Here is a 23,475-nt window from a genome sequence, read left to right on the forward strand (position 1 = left end):
CAGAGGAATCATGCGGGCGTCTCTTTATGTTGTTAAAAACTTCTGCAAGGCATAACTTGACGTAATTTGAAAAGATTTTTTTTTTATGAACCCAAGTAATTTTCAGTAAATAATATAACACTTTGTTAGGTTCATTCAGCCTACCATAAGTGGTTTTTGTCAGAATTTTTCTTAAAACGTGACCATCTTTATACTTTGGATAGTCCACCTGCCATCGCTGATTACCAGTCTTCGTTTCAGCTTGAATTCGTTCAGAATTTTCGTTTCAGTGAAGTATTGCTATACAGATCCTAATGGAATTTGAAATAAAGATAGAATGATAATGTACCAGGTAGAATAATGATGTGATTTTCTAAATTCATATTTTTACATGTATTTACATACCTACTGAGCATTCCGATGTAAGAGAAATGTACCATCTTAGGGGCAAAATGATTTAAGATATTATGAAAGCATTCAATACTGCTGGTTTGTCCATAGCTAGACATATTGGATATCTGATTAACTGTCCGTGTGTTTGTTGCAAGATTCTCAAATTCAGATGCAACATTGGATCTTAAAAAATTTAAAGATCAATAAATCAAAATGAAAACAATTATTTACACTTAATTATTTACCCGGGTAGCTATTAAATAGAGAATAGAAAAATATACCTGGATTTAACCATTTCTATTTTTTAGAATATGATGCGTGGAGACAGTTCTCATGATTATTTTGAACATGTTGTATGCATGTCAGCCATTTCTGTTTTATTGTCTCGTGGTCTCCTGATTCAGAGGATTGGGCACACCAGTACAAATGGACTTTGATATTGGGTATCCACTCTTTGATAACCTCCATGTCTTTTTGCTTTCCTAGGCGTTCGAGTTTTCTTGTGACCGCTTGACAGATTAAATGATAAACAAAATGCAGATCTTTGTGAACAAGCCTTAAAAAACCATTTACAAAATTGTGTAACTTACGCACCTTTGACACAATGCAAGTATCATAGTAATGTGGAATTTTCCAAGTGTCGCGCGCCCATTTTCTTACGGACTAATGCATATCAGTTACGAGAGCTGTGATTTTGAATTTCTTCAGTTTTTCTGCGCATCTTTTTAAGCCTTCTAGTTCCATCGCATTTGATGATGTCACTTCATTTGACTGAATTATACATTAAAAAAACAAAATACCTAAAAAGCGAATCCACATTCATAAACCCTGAATAACTGTAAGGCATACTTACTTGGACTAACTCAGAAGTTATTATTTTATTGGTCTCCAGATTCATTATCGAGTATGAACAGTACTTTGCCGAGTGGCCAGGCGAGTCACAGCGTCCATCTCCTCCTATCAACAGTGGAGATGATTTGAGACTATCAAGCATACACTCGCGTTTCCTTTCCCAAACTTGTCGTATAGCGGCATGGATGTATTTCGAATGATGGTTATACACTGTTCGCGTTGAAAGGCACTGAATTTTTATGAAGCTGGATTGACAATGAATGTTTGAAATTATATATTGAAATGTAAAAAAATTTTTAAAAAGTCGATGAAAATTAAGGCACAATTTGATGACAAGCATTGGTTTCAACTTACTTAAACAACCTGATCACCTTTTCTGTTAGGCTTCCTGACAGTAGTATTCCAACACTCAATAATATACTGGTAACGGGAATACCCTTGATGGATGGCTCACTCTTCCATGTGGTCCTGTGGTTACACAGCTTACACTGGGTTCTAACTGTCAAACACACTCTTCGAGACAAGATTTTCACCCTTACAAATACTGCAGAATTGAAATAGTATCAGCAGAGCAGACTGATAAATAATAAACTTGTTCTGACCCTGAAAATCAACGTCATCTTCATTCCTGCAAGTAAAAATACTTCTATAATTTCACAGATCTTAGTATTGATCTCTCGACAAAATCAAATGCAAATTTCTATGTCAAGATATCTAACTTGAGGGTAGGCTACATGTAATGATCATCTTACTTCATTTCTTCATATTTCACACTTTCTTCTTGAAATTCATCATCCGATTCAGTCTCCGCGTCACACTCTGGACGATATTCTTCATCAGAATCTGTCTTGTTTGATGAGACACTGCTCTGACTAGCCTTTCTGTATCGCTTCTTGGGTCTTGTTTTGGGGGATAAAAGGGAACATTGAACCCCACGTGAGGCGCGTCTGATTTTGTAGCTGACTTTCAGTTTTGAATATTTTGGGAAATGTCGACGTTGACAAAAATACTTAGGTCTCCATTTGAGAGTTTCGATCGCTGAAAAAATATTTTTACATAATAATGATTAAATTTGATTCAATTTCTATAATCAACAAATGAAATATAAAATTAAAAGTAGGTAGGCAAATATTTTATTCATGATTTCGAATGGATGTAATTACCTTTACTAGATGTATTAGGTTCAGTTTGAACAGCTACAGTTTCCCACATTTTATCGAGATCGCCATCACCATCAATTTCAAAGTCAATACTTTGAGGCTCTGGTTCAGCTACACTTGGCTGAGTCGTATCATTGACCATCGCTAGCCTCCGTCTTTTTTCAAAAGCTGAACGTCCTTTTTGCATCTTCGGACTCAAGAAATCTGCTTTCTGAGGCGAATCAACAGAATTCGACACAACAGAATCACTGAGATGCAAAATTGGTACAGAATCTTTCTTTAATCGAAGACTGAAGTGATAAATGCATCATAATAGTCAGTTGTTTCCAAACTAATTACAAGTCGCCTGATTATACACGACATTCTTAGGCCCAGGTCACTCGAAAGTGAATTGAATATGATTTGTTTCAAAAGCTGGAGAATCAAGGTATCAGTTTATTTTATGGGATTGATGTTTTTAATATACAAACCTATTAGCAAAACCAGCATTCAAGTAATTGTCGAAGGACTCCGTTGTGAAATGTTTTCTACAGAGCACACTTGATGACGAAGGCTTCCATTGTGCTCGCTTTGTACTCACAAAAGCAGTCCATACTCTAGCAATATTTGGATCACGCGGCCATTTGAAAAACAAGGAATCTTGTGTACTACAATTGTAGTACACACAACGCCGTGGCATAGTTTAAAATTGTTTTAAAATCTTTTTATAATCACTTTTTCTCCTGTTGTTATCGCTATCTGAACGAGGCTGATAATACTTCCGGGTTCTCAACATCTCGCGCTGACGTCACCACAGGGGATTACCCGAGATTGCTGAGCATCGCAACTACGTATATTTTGGTTTGCCGTAGCGAGAAAAAACCTCTTAAAAGTATTCGAAATGAAAACAAATATACCTAAGGTCATTAGATTATCATTTATTACATCTTAATGGATTGATTCAAGGGAAAAAACAAAATTGTTCAGTAGTCCTTTAAGATTTTCATCAGAAAATCAGAGAACAGGGATTGGCTAGATGCCTGTTGATTTTCAACAACATCGGGCATCTGCTGCTTCAGATATTATTTAATCGTCAACCCTTCCAATGTCAAACACAAACCAAACTTTTACCCCCATGTCGCTATAAATAGAGTAAGGATGCTTCTACTTGTATCTGTGATTTTGTTCCTAGGGTATAAATCATTATGGATGGCTAGAGAGACCCTCTGCATCTTTTGTTATCTGTGTGCATTTGTGAACATTGTTTCGTTGTGAACATCAAACATCGCTGCAAATCTAATTACTCTGGAAAGTCACCAAGTACCCTCAATTCAACATGGAAATAATCAAACGATGATTTTAATCCAAAAAAATCTTGAAAATTTCCAAGAAAATAGAGTAATCTGCGCATGTAGAAAATCGACGGTCAACCACTCGCGCACGCTTTGTGCTTGACTCAACCAGTGGCCACGCGTGTTTCTATGAAGATATTTTTATGAATGCAGAATCAACAAAATCCTCAGATGAAACTTTATTTTCAATGATAAATTCTAAATTGTATCTCAAAAAATGAAAAAATTACAGCCAATGCCACAAAATTACCAATTTTTTTGAGGCGCCTTCCTAAAAGTGACGTATCCTTTTTAAAACACTATCAGAAAATAGAAATTGTCAAATCTCTAAGATTCATCAGTTTAAATTTTGTGCCAAAAGATGAACTACAATTAATCGCACTAGAGGTTTTAGTTTAAAAATTGTTAAAATCTGTCCAACAATGCAGGACCCGCGGGACCGCCTCAAAATGGTGCCTGGAAACTGGAAACTTTCCTATTGTGACCAATGATAAATCTTGGTAATATAGGTGATAATTTGTCTTTACTAACTAGTGACCTGTTTGATTTAGTTCAAAATTTGATGCTAAGACAAGCACAGCCATTTAATCATGCTATTCTTATTTTTCCTGATGTGTATTACCTGGGATGTTTCAGTTGACACATCTTCAAAGTTAAACAAAAGCGCGTCAGTTAAACGTGTGCACCATTCATATGTTTCAATTTTACCATCACTATCTCCATCCAAATACATCATAATCACTTCAATATTTTCATCCTTAAGCTGTAAAGGGAAAAAATTGTTGTTAATTTCAGATGGATCACAAAGACTCAGTTCCATTATCTCAACTCAAAATTAAAGTCAACTCAAAGCTACATTTAAACCATGGAATTAAATCAAGTTAACAAAGGGATAACTTTGTTGTAACCTTTATTCCCACTCTAGAGTCAACAATTCCAGACCAAGTTCTAAATCACTTGATCCTGCGTTTTCATAATGAAAGGAGGGTGAACCTATTTTTTGATGTATGTGTCACACAAAATTTCCACCACAGCCCTTTAGGTGCATGAAATAGTCTATACTGTTTTATACTGATTTTCTCGGCGTTGTCATATCGTGGAATGAAAGAATTGCAGAATTTTTTAAAAACACGGAATTTCATTATCAATGATATAGAGTTTCACTATCCACGGGGATACCCGGTGTCGAATCGCAATTTTATCTGATTCTTTTATGATACCGTTCACTGGCTGCCAGTGGCAGTCAGAACGTAGTCGGACAAAGAGATTGGAACCAGAGCAAACACCGGTTATCGAAATTAATCGACCTTTTTGCGATCTTAGTAGATTTGAGCACGGTCGCTCTAGGTTGGGCCTTATGTAGTTTTAGATGGCTTTTATTACAGATTCTTCAATATTATAGTTTTAGCTCTTTCAGCACAAATACGCACAGCAGGTAACGGAATCCGCAAAGCATCAAATTTGGTAATCTTTTCTCCATCGTCCTCGTGTTTAGTTTGATTAAGTGTTTACAAACCAATGAAAGTTGAGAAAACTACAATGATATACTAATATAATGAATGCTCCGATTTGTTTATTTAGATGTTAAATGATATATTTGCACCATTCTATTCAGGTTTTAGATTTGTTAAAAAAACGTTAACACACAAATGAATGAAACTTAATTGCGTTTCTAAAGTTCACATACATTAATTTAGTCTTAATACCACCTTTAAAACTAGGCAATCTGAATAAATAAATAAAACATCGTTTTTATATCTATTTTATGCTTCATTGAAGGATTTTGCTAAAACATCTTTTTTACCCAGTGTATCCATCTTCATATGTGTATTGTGTACGATCATATGTGCGTTACATCACTCGCTCTACTGTACTGTACTATTATATGAAGACCGTGTCTGTGGTAAACAGAACAACAGATAAGGCAACTTACATACAGCTGTTGGGGTATTTCACTAGGGGTGTAGATTTCGAAAACTCATTCTAGCATCCGTTTTTCATGAGTAATTCTACCATTTTGTTATAGAAATCACAAAACCTGGTGCGAGTACATATAAATATGTATACATATAGTATATCAACTGGCAAAATTAGTTCATACAACTGCGTCTAGGGAAAGATGAAAACACTGTTTCTTCGTCATCCATGAAGTAATTGTACCTAAATTTGGTACTTAAGTACTTGGCACGTTGAAGCCCATGTGGCACAACAAATCCATGATATGAGGTAACCCCTAAGTGGTGCTCCTTCAATAAAGCGGTACGTTATGAACTGATTTCGGTGAAATCTTAATCCAGCAAGGCAGAAAACTGTTACCACTGTTGCACCTTAATATAGCTGCAATCACTTCACAGAAAACCGTATTGATATTCACATCACTGTTATTAGGGATTCTGCTGCTTTCGAAGTAAAACGATTGTAATCCTGCTGATTATCATTAGGGTTTTCTGTTTCTTGACAGAAAACCCTATTGCATGATTATTATAATCAGTAGCAATAGGGTTTCTGCAAAAGCAGCAGAAACCCTATTGTTACTGATTATAAATATTATTATTGATATTAATTCATTAAGAGATGTTTCCTTTGGCTTGGAAAATAGGGATATTAACAGTGATACATAAAAAGGGAGATAAATCTAATCCAAAAATTACAGACCTATTACGCTTCTATTACAGACCTATTACAGACCCAGACGCTTCTAAATACTATGTCTGAAATGTTTGAAAGAGTTCAGTACGATCCAACTCTGAAACACCTATTAGCAAACAGTTTACTTTATGACAAGCAGTCAGGCTTTCTCCCCGGTCACAGCACCTCTGACCAATTGTTATCTATAATGTCATTCAATTTTGAGAAAAATATGGATGTTAGATCTAGTTACCTCGATATTTCCGCTGCTTTTGATAAAGTACTACATCATCTTTCATTGTATAAACTGAGGAAATATGGTATAGATGGTAAACTTTTTGAATTATTTCATCCAATCTTAAGAACAGAAGATTCCTAGTCAAAAGTGAAGGTATCATCTAAAACCCATCAAAAGAAAATTTTATAAATAGTTCAGTACCGCAAGGCTCAATTTTAGGACCACTTTTGTTCTTGATTTATATAAATAACCTCATTTTTTATCTATCACAAACCTTTTGGATGAACAAGCTACCCTCGACATTATTCATAATCTCAATTCCCTAAACCTAACTGAATAATGTAATTTTCTTCTTTTTGGCAACCCAGCCTTGCTCGACTTTAACACTAATACTAAGATCATCACTCTCTCATCCAAATTCATTTGCAAAAATAGCGACCGCTTACCACTACCCTGATAGCATGTTCTCATTTTAATTTCCCCCAGCGTTTTTCTTTATTCGTTAGTTCTGTGTCACTCTGTTCATGTGTTTATGTATGTAATTATATGTTCAACCTGTCCAAATTCCCGCGTGACAGGTATCTTTCTTTTGTATCGTATGTCAGTTTGATGTAAATAAATTGGATTATAAATTTAAACAAGAAAATCAATTTTAGAAAATTATTTGACGCCTGCGAAAAAAGATTTGGCGATTGGGTAGATGATACAGCGGGTCTTCGACTCTAGTAGTGGTTTAAATTTTTTTATTGAAAATTCTCAATAATTGATCGCGAGTCTTGAGTCTGGGTGGGTTGAAGTAGACGTTGTCATTTAAAATAACATGCTTATGTTGTTCTGTATGAATTACCCGTGTGTCATGTATGTTGTATTAATTTATTTTAAAATTTCTATTTATTGAATTTGGGAATTTTATCCCGAAATTTCAATGTAATAAGGATCAATAAAGAATTGAATTGAATTGTCACCTAATACACATGCCATCAGAGGACGCGGAGCCGTATATGATTGCTATGCTATTATAAATTGCTAATCTCACGAAACCTGCATACTCCTAATATCAAACATATTTTCTAAAACGTTTGAATATTGAAATTATATGTTTACACATTTTCATATTGACCGCTTGTAGCCGCTGATGAAATTCACGCCGGCCCTACACACATCGTAGATAGCTTCGTCATTCCACCGGCATGCCCACATCAGGGTCTGACTTTTATATCGGACCTCCAAATCGTGTATACATCCGCCATTTAACCGAATAATCCGATTTACATTTCTATTTATCATTTCTATTAATCATTTCTATTTATGCCTGCCGCTTCTGATATAATCATACATCCTTTACTATTACAATACGTCTTTTAATGATTTTCAATGCAATATAACATTTCGACGTTCAAATATAGGTCATTATATAATCACAGGAAGCCATTCTACATCTATGTCAATAATATTTTGCCAGATAGCTTATTTGTGTACACATAGACCTGTGACGTTTTGCACATCCATTTACGGCTGTCGTTTGTAAAATGACGCTGAATGGTTAACATTGTTTAGGTTTCATAATGGTAACGTTTTATAAGGCGTCAAAAAAAAAATGTCCGGATCAACTTAACATCAATGCATTCATATATGCTGATGATACATCTCTCTATATTCCCATCAACCGAGGAAATAAAGTACTTCAAGATGACCTTGATCAACTAGAAAATTGGACCTCATTATGGTGTCTAGAATTCAATGCTAGTTAAAGCTGTGATGTTATTTTTACTAAAAGAGGTAATAAACTTTATAATCCTCTGTATATAAGTAACAATCCCATACCAACAGTAACTAAGCATAAGCATTTGGGCTTAGTTTTGGATAACAACCTGAGTTTTGATCAACATGTTCACTACCTGTATGAAAAAGTCTTAAAATGTTTACACTCTTTAAAGTCATTGTCATTTCGGCTCAAATCACTACATCTACTGTAAAAACTGGTGTATAAGTCTACGCGGCGTATAAGTCGAGGTCGATCTTTAGACCTACATTTCATGATTTTAGCATATATCCGGCTTATAAGTCGAGTCCCTTCTCTTAGAAGAATAATTACTATATTGAATAGTTAGTTTTGATAACGATGTGCGCCTTCACGCAAGCCGCCACGCGTCAGCCTGATTGCTGCTGTGCGTTAATCAATAGACTGTTACACACACACTCAGGTATAATACACTATTATACAGTGATAGAGTAGTGTGAGTCACAGGCTATATATAGCCTAATGTATTAAGCGCTGCTATAAGCGCGCATATATGAATACATCGTTTTAAATGAAGCTATGTCAAAATGAAAGAAGTTTTTTTCATTAAATAACTTTATTTATCATGAATAATTATTCAAACTATCATAGCAGTAAGAAGATGAACACTGTCTTTTTGTCTGGTAGAATCAATATTCCTTGTGACCTGAAAATACTTAGTAGAAAACTGTACTCGGCGTATAAGTCGAGGTCAATAATTTAGTGGTAAAATCAAGGGTTAAAAACTCGACTTATACGCCGGTTTTTACGGTAAGTTCTATATATACCTCTTTTGTGTATCCACATTATGAAAACTGTGACATCCTTTATAATAATGCCTCAAGTCTCGTTAGAAAGGCTTCACTATAAAGCTGCACTGTTGGTATCGGGTTGTTTACACAGTTCAAACACTGCTAAAGTATTAGATATATTAAATTGGCAAACTTTAGCTGCCAGACGACACGACCGTCTTCAAATGTATATGTTTAAAGTGTCATGTGGTAAATCACCCCAATATGTTTTATCACTGTTTCATAAATTTACTTATAACCCAGAAAAGGTCCTAAGATCCCAACACCCATTTCGCATCCCAATTCCCTTATTGGGTAAATTCTATAATTCTCCCTTGATGAAATTAATTCATTCCTGGAATATTACTAGTCCAAATATAAGAAATCTACCCACATTTTCTCAATTCAAATCAAAAGTTTTGCATAGTAAGACAAGTTTGTCCCATATATCTACTTTTATGTTACCAAACTTAAGTATTAAGTATTGAAGAGATCTACCTTAACTAAATCCGTGTCGATGTATTTCTTAGAGGTCAATTATATCGTCATAACTTCACTGATGTAGTCTCTCCGTAATGCATTGAATGTAATGTTATTCTCAGTACTAAACACTCTCTCTTACAGTACCAGCAACCTGCCCATTTATACAAAATTATCGAGCGCTATACAGACTTAAATCGAAATATAGCTGCCAAGCAGCGATGACGGGTTTTCTGCAAAGCCATTCAGAAAGATGGGAACTGTAGTAAATTGAAATATCGATACATAGAATAAAATGCATTGACAGATTCGAACCTAATATGCTACCACTGTGTAAATATTAGGCTGTGTCAAATATGATTCAGCTTTGAAACCGAACATACGCGGACGTACAATCAACAAATATTAATTTATTTGACCAGGCATTTATTTTGGCATTCAAACATCATGATACTGTATTATCACCATGCTTAAAAATGGATCTGTCCTATTAAGAACTCATCTTAAGCACCTGCTGAGTCGATAGATTGAGTGAATTTACAGATAAGAACGTATTATGATTTAGAAAAGATTTAAGAAGTTAATGTTTTTATTGAAATATTTGAATAAATACATATATTGTAGTGTAGATTCAATCAATAAAGTATGAATTGATCTGGTCTGGGTTTCCGGCTGATGTTGATTTTGGCTTTTATGGATTACAAATTCTATAGTGATAAACAATTGATACCTGCAACATGTGTGTAAATCAAACCTATTCCACTAGTTGCGTGTGTTTCCTAATAAACGGGAGAGTCACTCTTGATCTGAGTTATTAGAAAAATAATGTTCATTTAGTTATAGAAATTCATTGCCTTTTTGGAAATTCTGTAATAATATTTCTTCTGTCTTAATTTTTATTACTTTATGAACCAATGATATGCTTTGTAAATATGATGTAATAAAATAAATTTGAATTTGAATTAAATTTGAACATGAGAATCAAGCATAACTTGTGTTTTTTCAACTTGTCTTTTGTTAACAGTTCCAGAGTTTCAATGACAATCAAATCCAAATTGGCTAAAAAGTACATAGGACTTAATGAAATGAACCGTTAGTTACTGCAAACCTATTCCAGTGTTATGTTGATCGTGTTGAATCACTTTCCTTGAGTTGAAAGAATCAGATCTTCTATGGTGCAACATCAATCGAAGAGAGATATCTAGGTGTTGACTGTCCTTGACTATCTAACTGCATGCGTTTGACATTGGAATCAGCATCATACCCATTTGAACTGCAAAATATTCATACATGAAAACCTACAGAACATGTATACAGTAATCAAACTTTCACCGATGTAGGATATTTGAATGAACGTTGGGCTTATTTCAGTATTCTAAAGTAGGAAATAATAAGCCCAATCAATAGGCCCTATTCCCATTGGAACAATTGTATGTATAATGCGTACAGCTGTACTGTACACTTATCAGTCAAGAATGGAGAAATCGGTATACCAAACCTACGAACAGCAAAATGTACAGGCCTACAATGATTTCTGGTATACAAGCCGTGACCACATTGACTATTAAGGTCAGCAGGTCAGAGAAGGCCTGGCCAAATTTAATCACATGGCTCAAATCAATTAGCCTTTCAGCGTGTGAATACTTCAGTGTATTGTGGGATCATTCATTTATTACGTACGCATTAGGGGAGGGGAGGGGTCAGGGCAATTACGTACTGTAATGCTTAATGTACATGAAAAAATGGCAGATTTTGCGTACAGAGGGGGAGGGGGGGGTTGAAATAATCAAATTTTATACGTACGTAATAAATGAATATTCCTGTTTTAAAAATAGGGCTATCGAGTGAATTAGTACATAGACTGAATTAGACTTTAGGCTAGTCCTGGCCAAATCCTATCCATGTTACAATTGCACCAGTTATAGTAACATCATTGTAGGAGGATGACCGCCGACTAGAGGGAAAAAGTTGTGTTTGTAGTACATAGGCATGGTAGGCTTGTCGTACTCACTTAATACCCGGTACTTAAAACGCTGTTGTTACCTGTACGTGACTGTACGGTGATTTCAACAGGTTAGCCGTATGTGAGTATGTTGACGCTCAGACTTGCAATATTGGGATTCGAAACCAAACGAAAAAAAAATCCAGTTGTAGTCCAGTGATTTACCCACTGTGCCACAGAACGTAACTGCAGGGTGGATGAAATTTGATTTACAAATAGCCTAGCCTCACCTAACCCAAACTCTATTCTTTCACGCATGCACGTTTGCAGATTACAGGAACTCACTTACGGTCTTTTTAGGGAACTCACGTGCGGTTAACCTGTGGATATCACCGTACAGTCACTGGCACGTACGGGTAACAACTTCGTACTTAAAAAATGGTATTGGCTACTAGAAAAACTCATGTACGGCGTTTGTAGGGAACTCACGTACGGTTAACCTGTGGAGATCACCATACAGTCACGTACGAGTAACAACTACGTACTTACTGGTATCGGCTACTACATAATAGGCCTATAGACAAATAAATACCCGTACTGCGGTAGGCTTTCTTAGCTTCCACACTTCACAACCGAACCAACGGACCAACCAGTATATTTATTCCCAGTACGCACCAACCGGCACAGGCCTAACTGTTGGTAAACTGTGTGTACCGTAGTAGGCTATCAATAATCACCGGATACTTTTCTGTTGTTTGTTTTCTCTCTGAGACGAACGTAATTCTAGCAGCTCTCCGCCACTCAACGACCTTGATTTAAACTTGATCAATTCAAGATCTGTTTATTGACGCTTTTGGTTACATGAACTGATCAGCAATATACTTAAATGAAATAACCGGAATAACAAGAAATCAAAAATATTAAAGTGGTAACAAACAAATGCCCGTAAACCTGTCAGACACGCGAACGCCGGACTCGTAAACTCTTGGACTCGGACCCGCTGAGCAATAAATTCATAAAATTGACTTTGAAATTGATTGTGGAGAAGAGAAGGAATAATTCGATAGCTCTTCCTTATAAAGAAGAGAGAAATTTCGGAAAGAAAACACAACATGGCTACTAATTGAACAGAGCCAAATTTCCGATGTTTACGGCTCGACAGTGCCTTTATAATGTGGATTTATCAAAATTCCCATGCAGTATCTGGAGATTGAAGTGAGCTGAAGGATATCATACGGATTGTATCGGCGACAGCGGTAAGGTAAGGAAGCCTTTACACTTTTAACAAAAACTATGTGGAAAAGAGAAAAAAAAAAATAATAAATATTGCTGCAAAGCAGCGATAACGGGTTTTCTGAGCAGGCGTGCTATTCATAATTTGAAAAGTGGATAAAAGAAATATATCAATACGGGATACGCATTTGATGTGTCAAGTCACACCAATGCGGTTTAACATAACATAATTTATAGTTATAGTCAAATTGGGGGTTACTCGGGTCGTTTAGTTGTCTGTGGAGTCGAGTAGATTGGTTACCCATCTGTAACATTGGTTAGGGAAACGACTCGTCAGCTTGATGAGTTGTATGTATTATGATTGTGCGCCACCTGCATTTTCCGAAATAATGTTCATATAATTATTTGAAGGGACGATTGAAGTCAATTATCAACGTACATCTGAATATGTAATAGTCCTTAGTAACTTTCTGTTGCAGAGGGCATAGAAAAGATTTTGAAATTATTTAATTAAAATATAAATTTTATATACGAAAAATAAACTATTATGGTCAGTACAAATTGAAAATTCATAGTGTATTTTTAAGAACAAGCTTACATAGCTTACAGAATACATCACGTACATTTGAATTTTATAAGTGATGGATAAAAAATCAACGTGTGACAGAAAAAAATGTAGTTAATTATTTAACAATATCGAAATATGTGCTCTCTTTTTAAACTAATGGAGTGATACGCAATTAATCACATGGCCTGTATTAAAAGATAGAACATACAAATTGGATATTTATAAGTCGAAACATGTGAACAGAAACTAAAACTTTGATGTCAGTGACCAGTAGTATGGAATTACACAACGACAATTGGCTTTAAACTCAACAAACATTATTAAAGAATGTTTCAAACAAAATGCATTATACAACGACATGAATAAACTTGTTTTACAAAACAAGAAAGTACATTTTGAACTTTTGAATGGTCGAATCCCATTTATTCACAGTAACCTGTGATGTGGCGATCCTCGGAGCCATCATTCTTGATGACGTCACTAACAAGTGGTCACGGCCGTCGCGTGCACTCATTTCTTTGAAAATCTAGCTTCCTCGCGGAGCGGGACCTGGTGACGCTGCGCCCCGCCCCCTTCGCGCTGAGAAATATCTTATTCCCAGTCAGCAAAGACAGGTTCTAAAGATCATAGAGTGCATCGCTGAAGGGTTTCCGATCCAATTTGAATTGGTGCGGTGGCGCTCTCAATGCAGAAGTTTTTGTGAATTTTTCAGTCGGCGACGGACGTTTATCGTTGTAAGTGATGTAATATGTAAAAAATGCAGGGAAACCTATCTCAATTTGTTTTTAGCGATGCAGCGGAACTAATAAGGAACATTTTGATATATAACATGACTATAGTACACTATCCCTGATGGAATAATAAGCTCCACTCGACAAACTCGTTACCGTGCATTTTTATCTGTTAGTGTTTCAGCCACAGGGGCTCGTATCAGAGTTGTAGGTAATGTAACTAGGGGTCCAGGGACACCATGCCCACTTGGGAAGTGGTTTCAAATGCTCAACAATCTAACAATTTCAATATTCAACGCCCCCTGGTGACCATTTACAAAAACCAACGACCTCGAAACTCACCACAATCATAGAACATGTCATGAACTACAACTTTGTAATTGATCATGGTAACAAAATATGCCTAGGTACCAATATAATAAGGAAATACTAAGTCATTCTACTATTCAATGCCCCCTGGTGACCATATTCAAAACCCAATGACCTCGAAACTCACCACAATCATAGAACATGTCATGAACTACAACTTTGCAATTGATCATGGTAACAAAATATGCCTATGTACCAATATAATAAGGAAATACTAAGTTATTCTACTATTCAACGCCCCCTGGTGACCATATAGAAAAACTAATGTCCTTAAAACTCGCAACAATCATAGATGATGTCATGAGCTACAACTTTCCAATTGATTGTGGTTACAAAATATGCGTAGGTACGAATATTATAAAGAAATGCTAAGATATTGTATTATTCAACGCCCCCTGGTGGCCATATACCAAATCCAATTACCTTGAAACTCACCACAATCATAGAACACGTTATGAGCTACAACTTTCTAATGAGCTACAACTTTCGATTGTGGTAGCAAAATACGCTTAGGTATCAATATAATGTGGAAAAACTTTTTCCCACTTACAAATGAGTATTGGTGACACCAAGATGGCCGCCAATTGCGTCATAATTGGCTGATGAAAAATACATGTCTCAGGTATAAAACATCCCTTTCCAAAGAATACCCATCACAAATTGCAATGAAAAAAAATGGCAAACCAGTAGGAAGCTACAGGACTCAGAATTCGGGCAAAAATTAACATTTTTGGGCACTAAAAAGGTCATATGACGGCCATCTTGAGTCCGACCGACCCAATTTTTGTTATGTTGATTGGCCCTGGGGGGATTCACATATATCCGAAAGACCAAGGTAATTGATCAAAGCGTCTTCAAAATTTCCCTCAAAAAGTTCAAAAATGTGTAAAAAGTGCTGATTTTGGCGAACAACAATGGCTGCTAGTCGGCCATCTTGATTCTGACAGGGCCAGTTTTTGGGCTGAAGATGTGTCTAGGGTAGATACATGTGTAACCCAAATATCAAGACATTACCTTGAAGCATCTTCAAAACTTCCCAAAATAACTGGATTCCGTCTACGGACGGATGGACGGACGAACGGACGACGGACGAAAAGTGAACACATTAGCCCGCTGGGACTAAAGTCCCAAGTGGGCTAAAAACGAAAATCTGTTAATCCAATGTATATAGTATATATAAAATAACAAGGGGCTAACGACGCTCACAAACTACTTAACTTCAGTCGCTTACTTTTTCGTTATTTTTCATCCGATTTTGATAATCCAGGCATGATATGAAAGCTAATACCTTCCTGCTTCTAACGAAACTAATCCCGTTAATTTCCGATGAATAGTTCGTGAATTATATGTCTTTGGACGCGAAATTAGGGCCGAAATCGCCTGGACCGAAAATGCTATGACGCCGGTTTTTGTCGATTTCGAAATTTAAAACGTTGAGTTCGACACGAAATCCTTCACCGATTTTGATGATTGTAAAAGATAAGCATTAATCTATGTTAATGCTGTATCTTTATCATGAAACCTAAGAAAGATTATTCTATTATTTAGGCCTATTCAAATTTTCTGTCCACTACCACGTGGAAATAATAAGACCCACTCAAAATTGTGCATCACGCTTTGACCAAGAAATTGGTTCTAGGCTATAAATTTTACGACTCAAACGAATCTTTTCCTCAACAAAGCCGCTTTTAGTTTGATGCAAAATGAAATTTGCTTTTAAAATGTGTAACTAGGCCTAATCAAAAGGATATTTCAAAAGCAAACTTTGCCGGGCCAAGAGCCATATTGAATTCAATTTTTTCCGAACCATTATGCCTCTTTCATCATAACATTATTTATCCTATTTCAAGATCTTAGGCCTACAAGTAGAGAGAGCGCCTACGTTGGGTTCAAATCGGAATTTTAAGATTTATTTCATTTAATTCCAGGTTTTCACTGTAGATTATCAAAGACATGTGGCGTTGTGGGAGTTCATGGTTGTTTGATAATCCATTATTTGTAAGTGTAAGGCTATTTGAGGGATTCGAAACCGACATTTTTAAATTTTGTAGCTTTATTACGTCTAATTCCAGATGTTTATCATGGCATGTTTCATTTTGGAGGTTTGTCAGCGAGTTGGTATGCTGTCGGCAGAAGTAGTATGATAATTCGTTTCATGTAAGTAAACAGCTATTTGAAGGATTCGAAACCGAAATCTGTATTGTGAATTTTTTAGTGGTATTTTGTTTGATTCTAGGTGAATAGGACATGATTCATTTTGGGAGTTTGTCCGCGAGTTTGTATACTGTCAAATGAAGTTTCTTCATCAATTTGTCGTATGTAAGTATCAATCTATAGGTTTTATAGGCCCTATTAGGGGTTCGATACAGAAATTTGGTGAATTCCTCAGATTTATTTTAATTTATTCCAGGTTGTTATCAGAAAAATATGTACTTTATTTCATAGGTTAGTCTTTGATTGAAAACTAAAAATGGATGATAGTTCTAAATTTGATGTTGATTCACATGACCAATCTAGTAAGTATGGCTCACTCGTCTTTTAGAATAAGAGACCTATTGCATTTATCCTTCAATTCAAGTTGCTATACAACCTTTTATACAGATATTTACCTTATCAATATAAACATGTATTTGCCATTAGCCATACAATTCAGTAAAACTGTTCCCGTCCAGATTTTGAAACATCATTTGACTCAATTTTTCCTCCTAGAAAATTGCTTTAGCTCATTCCAATGTTCGCAGTAAAAGTGAATTGTAGCATGTATGATTCCCATCCATCAATTTTGTCTTGTTTCGTATTTTTAGCGAAAATCTCGAAAAAGTCTGACGTCGAGGCAGGTGGTGGCCAGACAAAGACATATTCTTAATATAAGACGCATGGCATGACTTATTGTTCACTTTTTCACTTTTTCCTATCCTTATTTCGAAATTGAAGTATTGTAATAAACTATTGATTTATTTTTGTTGATCAACGCAACTAGTTTTGTTGTTTTCTTTCTTAATTTACATTTGAATTGGATGGTCATCTTGCGTAGGAGTCAGTTTGTCATCGAAGCAATACAGTCTAACTTGTTGACATCTCAGATGCAGCGGGGCAGGGCGGTCATTATATTGTGGACTTATCCAAATAACACTTACACAGCCCAACGTGTTACAGTGTGTAAACTCCGTCGTACTCGGCATTATAAGACAGTGCGGAATTGAGTTTTAGTCACCTGAGCCCTCGGCTTGATTCGACCAAAAAGATCTTAAATGACTTCACAGAATTTGATTATGAGTCAAGGATTTTCTAAATTTCTGAATGCTTTCTCTGGTTTTAAGATCAATTCAAATTCAATCTTCAAAATATTTTATTGAAAGAAATTCTACTGAAGACAGATTTTGAAATGAAGAATATATCCAGGCAAATAATTATAGCAAAATCAACTGATGATCATCAAGGTGAAGTTTTCATTCATCTTCGGCTAATTTGTCTACCCCTGATGATTGAAGCATTTTGGTTACTCGCGCCAATTAGTCAGCAACAGTCGATTTTCATGCCATCTGACCTCTTTCCATCTGTAATTAAGCAATCAAATGTAAGAATTACTTAGGTAAGGAGCGAAATAATATATAGATATCTTAGGAGACTATTTGAAATCATGAGTTTGTTGTGAAAATCTATTACTACAGTCTCGTAGAGCATAGACACCAAGCCACGTGGCATTGGTATTTTTAAGGCTATTCAGTTTACTCCAAAACAAGTCAATGATTAACATTAAAAAAGCTTCATATCAAGGGTATGTCGCAGGACTCATGACGCCCATGAATTATCATCCCATAATTACAATGAATCCAATTCTGCATGTACGTTAGCACGACTGATTACTAATCCAAATATTGCATTACAAAAAAAAATTACGCAAAACGTCAAGTACTTACAGCATCTGAGACAGTTGCGCTTAAGTTAGCGTGTTAAGTTACATCTTTGGCTGTCAATGTCGAAAAAGCCTAATTTGAAACATACATTTGCGCACTGTGGTTTAATATTCCTGCAAGAATCCGCAAAGGAATTGAAGACCGTAGTGCCCAGTTCATTCCACGAATAATAGCTGGAAAGAAAGTAATCAAAATAAATTGTCATGCACATTCAGTGTAAACCAGGCCATAACTAGCTGCTATTAAGGCATTCCACTGACTGGCTCTACCCATTATATTTAGGGCCTAAATCTATTCTAGGCGCATCCCCCAAAAAAGCTAGGCATTAAGTAAGTAGCCAACAATGATCATTGCTTCACCGAGTAGGCCTACTCATTTGGTAGCATACTTATATTATTAAAGAAATCATTTAATACATTCCCTGGTTAACGGATTCTCACCTTAAAATACATAAACTCTGCTGTCGTTGTCATCGATCCAAGTCGTCAACTGAACGCGGAAGTAAAGTTCCGTGTGAAAATTCCTACAATTTCTGTCCATATCACGTTGATTTGACCCCGAAATCTTCAGGAAATGTAGCCAACGTAAATTGATTTACGAATAGAATTAATCAATTGACTCATTTTAGAAATCATGGTTTCGTGAAATTCATTTAAGTCCTAAAACTCGCGATAAATTTAAGCCGAAAATGATTTCAACCATCCACCATGTTGTTTCATTAATAAAACAATTGTTGCGCGCCGGCGCTGCACTGTGATAATGCATGGTTTCACTAGGATTCGAACCCTCGACCTCTCAGTTGGGAGTCAAACACCTTATCCACCATGCCACAGGACAGGACGCTGTTTTTATCGTTAGTGGGAGTACCCGACAGGGCGAGTCGCGATTGCTACTATCATCCGGTGTTATCTTTCAGTACGTAATTTTAAGTTTAAAATAGGACGGAGAGTGCATAGGTATAATCTACACGGAGCGAATGCGTATTATATTACTATCAGAATTCTACATTTCAATAGGGTTTTCTGTGAAGCAACAGAAAACCCTAATTAGACCATATCTCCAGGATTGCATTGAAACACCAGCTATCTGTTGATGATAACCTACAATTCCTTAAAAACACAGCTCTTTTCCTCATTAAGAACCATTAAAACTTCAGATGAAAGTAAGATTTATAGTAAAATTAAGTTATCATTTATCATTATCATAACCATAATCATTATTATTACCATTATCATCTTTACCATAATAATGTCTACTATTATTTAATTTATTTGTTATAAACATTTTTATCTACTATCATTTATTATTCATTAAGTAATATAATCATAAGTGTAATTCTTATTATTAGTACCATTGTTATTTTCTGTTTCTTCACAGAAAACCCTATTGATATTCGCATGATTATTAGGGTTTCCACTCCTTTCGCAGAAACCCTATTGTAATTGTACTGATTATTATTATCAAGATTCACTGCCCTTTTAGATTTCAACTCATTTTGTTTATTTAGCCAATCAGCGTGCATTAAAAAGTATTCAGCCCGGGCGATACTTGGTGGAGGCTTTCTCTAACGGCTTCTCTAACACATTTCATGGAGGTTCATACGCGGAGAATATAGGCCGTAAAAATATTTCCTCAAACCACAAATTTTATTCAATTTCACGCATGGAACGTGTGCCATTTTACCATAAATAACCATCATGTTTTTACCATCATGTCTGGGCCTACCCAACCAATGTTTTCTTCCGATGGGCCCGTTAGAAACCTGTTCATTGATCACAAGTGCGTCAACATGTATCACTGTACATATACATGTAATGACATGCACATGTTACAGGATAAAAACCATCATGTTACAGGATAAACACCACTCGCGGCGAAAAGATTGCTGTTTTTGCTAATTTTGAGAATTGCATGGAAGCAGCTAATTGATTGATGTTATTGACTTCGGGCAAAACCTTTGTTGGAAGATTTAAAAGACTGCTAGTTTAAGATGATAATGCATATTTGAAATTAAACTCCTTTCGGCTGTCTTAACAGCAGCTAAGCGAAATTTCGCTGAGAGCATTTCATTTTGGTGCAAAGCTATTGCAATAGACAGCCCCTGAGGGGCTGTTGGCAGCAGAGCTACCGCTTAAAATTGCTGATTTCGACAGTCAGCCATCTTTATTCTGATCAGGTCAGTCTTTGGGTACAGGATAACCGACGGCGCATTATTCCTGTTATATATGGGCATCATTTTGCTCATAGTAATTTGCTCTGATTAGAATCCCAGGACTCATTATGAAATTATGAAATGAGATGACATTTTGAATGAAGTGAATTTGACGCGTCGTTATCAGATGCATTATGAAATGAGATGAAATTTTGAATAAAGTGAATTTGACACTTCGATTGACGCATCATTGCTATTTTAATTTTGACAGTATTTCCATCCCATACAATAGTGCTCCAACAATGTCTTTTGAAAAATTAGACCGTCTACATGATAAAGCAGCACTATTGGTATCGGGTTGTTTACAAGGTTCTAACACCTCAAAGGTTTTAAATATACTTAATAGGCAAACGCTTGCCTCAAGACGTGAAGAACGGCTTCAGCTATTTATGTATAAAGTAAAATTAGGACATTGTCCATCCTATGTTCAAGAAATTTTTAGGAATTTCAGAGATAGCCTTAGAGAATGAACAACACGGATGCAATGTCTATTTGAATTCCGGCCGCTATATCTTCAAAAATTGCTAATTCTCCTTATTTTTGGTTAATGAAATCGTGGAATAATACACACATTGATATCAGGAGCTGCCCTACTTTTTCGCAATTCCACTGGCTTGCTAAACTGGTGTGAAGTAGAAAATTAGTCACGAAGTACGCAGAAATTCATTTCAGAAAATTAAAACAGAAAAAATATATCAAAAAGGACTTAATTTTGGTCAATGATAACTGACATTTTAACAAAATGTAATCTCGAAAAATTGATTATGGGAATTTTTTTCATAATTTCAATTCATCCCTGGAATAACATATAAAACAACTAAAACTAAACAAGTCAACAATTGAGGCCTCTAGGCTGTTAACGTAGTTTTTCGGAGGCCATAACTTGAATCAAATCGACCCAATTTTAAAAAGGGTTCTGGCCCAAGTGATATCCTACCTGTGTACTAAGTTTGAAATGAATCGGTCAACAATTCAGCCTCTAAGCTGTTAACATCATTTTTCATGTCAGCCTCCTGGTGGCCATGATTTGAATCAAATCAACCCAGTTTTAACCCTTTCAATACCACATAGTGTCTCCGCTGCTGTACCGAGGGAATTTAGGGGTTTATAGGGGTATATTTGAGGCTTCATAGAATAGTTACCAAGTTATCTGACACAGAAAAATTATATAGCATGTTGTTGATAACTTTTGGGCCAACAAAGTAGACATAAATAATGTGGGTATAAGTGAACTTGAGGTCAAGGTCACATACTCCAAGATGGCCGCCATGAAAAAATTCACAAAAACGTTTCAGATAAACTGCTCTGTCTCCCAGTGAAATGTACTGATCCATTCAATTCCAACTGGAATTGTATGCCATATATCCTTACTTTATGTAGTAAAAATTTCAAAGCAATAGAACAAATAAAAAAATTTATTTTTCCACTCATTTACCCACTTTTCCACCGATATGTCAGAAGGCCGGATGTAAGGGGTTTCATTGGGGTATAATTTTAGGCCTCAGAAAATTGTTACCTATGTATTTGACACTGATACATTGTATACCATGGTGTTGATAACCTTTGGGCTTACAAATAAGACAAATAATTTGGATATATGCGACCTTGAGGATGGACAGTTTCTGGTTCTTCATAATTGTTATTGATGTCTGTTGCCATGACAACCATATCAACGGGGTCTAAAAAATTGTCACTGATTTCATTTTCATCATCAAAATCATAACCGGCACTATAAACCTAATTTCTGACTAAGCCTCATCATCTGAACTGCTGCTGTCATATTCGTTGTCACTCTGTTCACTACCAAATTCCAAGTCACCTGATACTGATAGATATGCCCTTCTGGAAGAAGGGTTAAGCGATACCGTATCACATACAGTACGGGTATGCTAGCTTGCCAATTTGTACCGTATACCATACGATAGTGGTATTGTAAGGGTTAAATAGGGTTCTTGCCAAGGTGATAACCTACTTGTGTACTAAGTTTGAAATGAATCGGTCTCCAATTGCGGCCTCTAGTCTGTTAACGTCGTTTTTCATGTCATCCCCTGGTGGCCATAATTTGAATTGAATCTACCCAATTTTTAATAGGGTTCTGGCCCAAGTGATAGCCTACTTGTGTACTAAGTTTGAAATGAATCGGTCTCCAATTGCGGCCTCTAGTCTGTTAACACCGTTTTTCATGTCATCCCCTGGTGGCCATAATTTGAATCGATTCGACCCAATTTTTAATAGGGTACTGGCCCAAGTGATATCCTACTTGTGTACTAAGTTTGAAATGAATCGGTCGCCAATTGCGGCATCTAGGCTGTTAACGTCGTTTTTCATTTCGGCCCCCTGGTGGCCATAATTTGAATCGAATCGACCCAATTTTGTATAGGGTTCTGGCCCAAGTGATATTCTACTTGTGTTCCAAGTTTGAAAACAATCGGTCAACAATTGCGGCCTCTTGGCGGTTAACGTCACTTGCGGCGGCGTACTCAGAGAGGGGCAAATCTATATGCCCCCTCTCAACTCAAGTTGAGCTAGCTGAAAGAACACATGTTGATCCCTGGGGAATTAATGTATTCACTTTCCGGCATTTTTCACGAAAAAATACCGAACTTTGACTGCTAATTACTGCATAACTGGCACTAATCGCATAATGAAAGTATACGGTACAAAAGACGATTTTATGTGCACAGCATTTTGTGAGAAATTGATTTCCAGAAAGGTCTCCAAAGCCATTATGAAGACACCGTCGACATATGACGAATAAATAGATTGCCCATGGGCAAAGTGTGGTTTACCTTGAAAGCTTGAGGTTGTTTGGAGCAAGGGCATTGCTTGAAAAATCTTTTTAATTCGTGACTTCAAAGTTCTACAAGTTTA

General features: G+C 36.1%; 1 protein-coding gene across 13 annotated transcripts in view; it reads right to left on the reverse strand.

The window, feature by feature from the left end:
* Positions 1-23,475, reverse strand: part of LOC141915498 (uncharacterized) — a 473,311-nt gene that overhangs the window by 330,282 nt on the left and 119,554 nt on the right. For all 13 annotated transcript variants that reach the window (XR_012620964.1, XR_012620965.1, XM_074807054.1 and 10 more), the window contains one exon: positions 4,338-4,478. Coding sequence is in view for 11 of the 13 variants with exons in the window: in XM_074807054.1 (XP_074663155.1) it covers positions 4,338-4,478 (141 nt within the window). In the remaining 2 variants the exon portion in view is untranslated. The remainder of the gene's footprint in view (positions 1-4,337; positions 4,479-23,475) is intronic.

Source organism: Tubulanus polymorphus, chromosome 1 (assembly GCF_964204645.1).
Source record: "Tubulanus polymorphus chromosome 1, tnTubPoly1.2, whole genome shotgun sequence".
Lineage (NCBI taxonomy): Eukaryota > Metazoa > Nemertea > Palaeonemertea > Tubulaniformes > Tubulanidae > Tubulanus > Tubulanus polymorphus.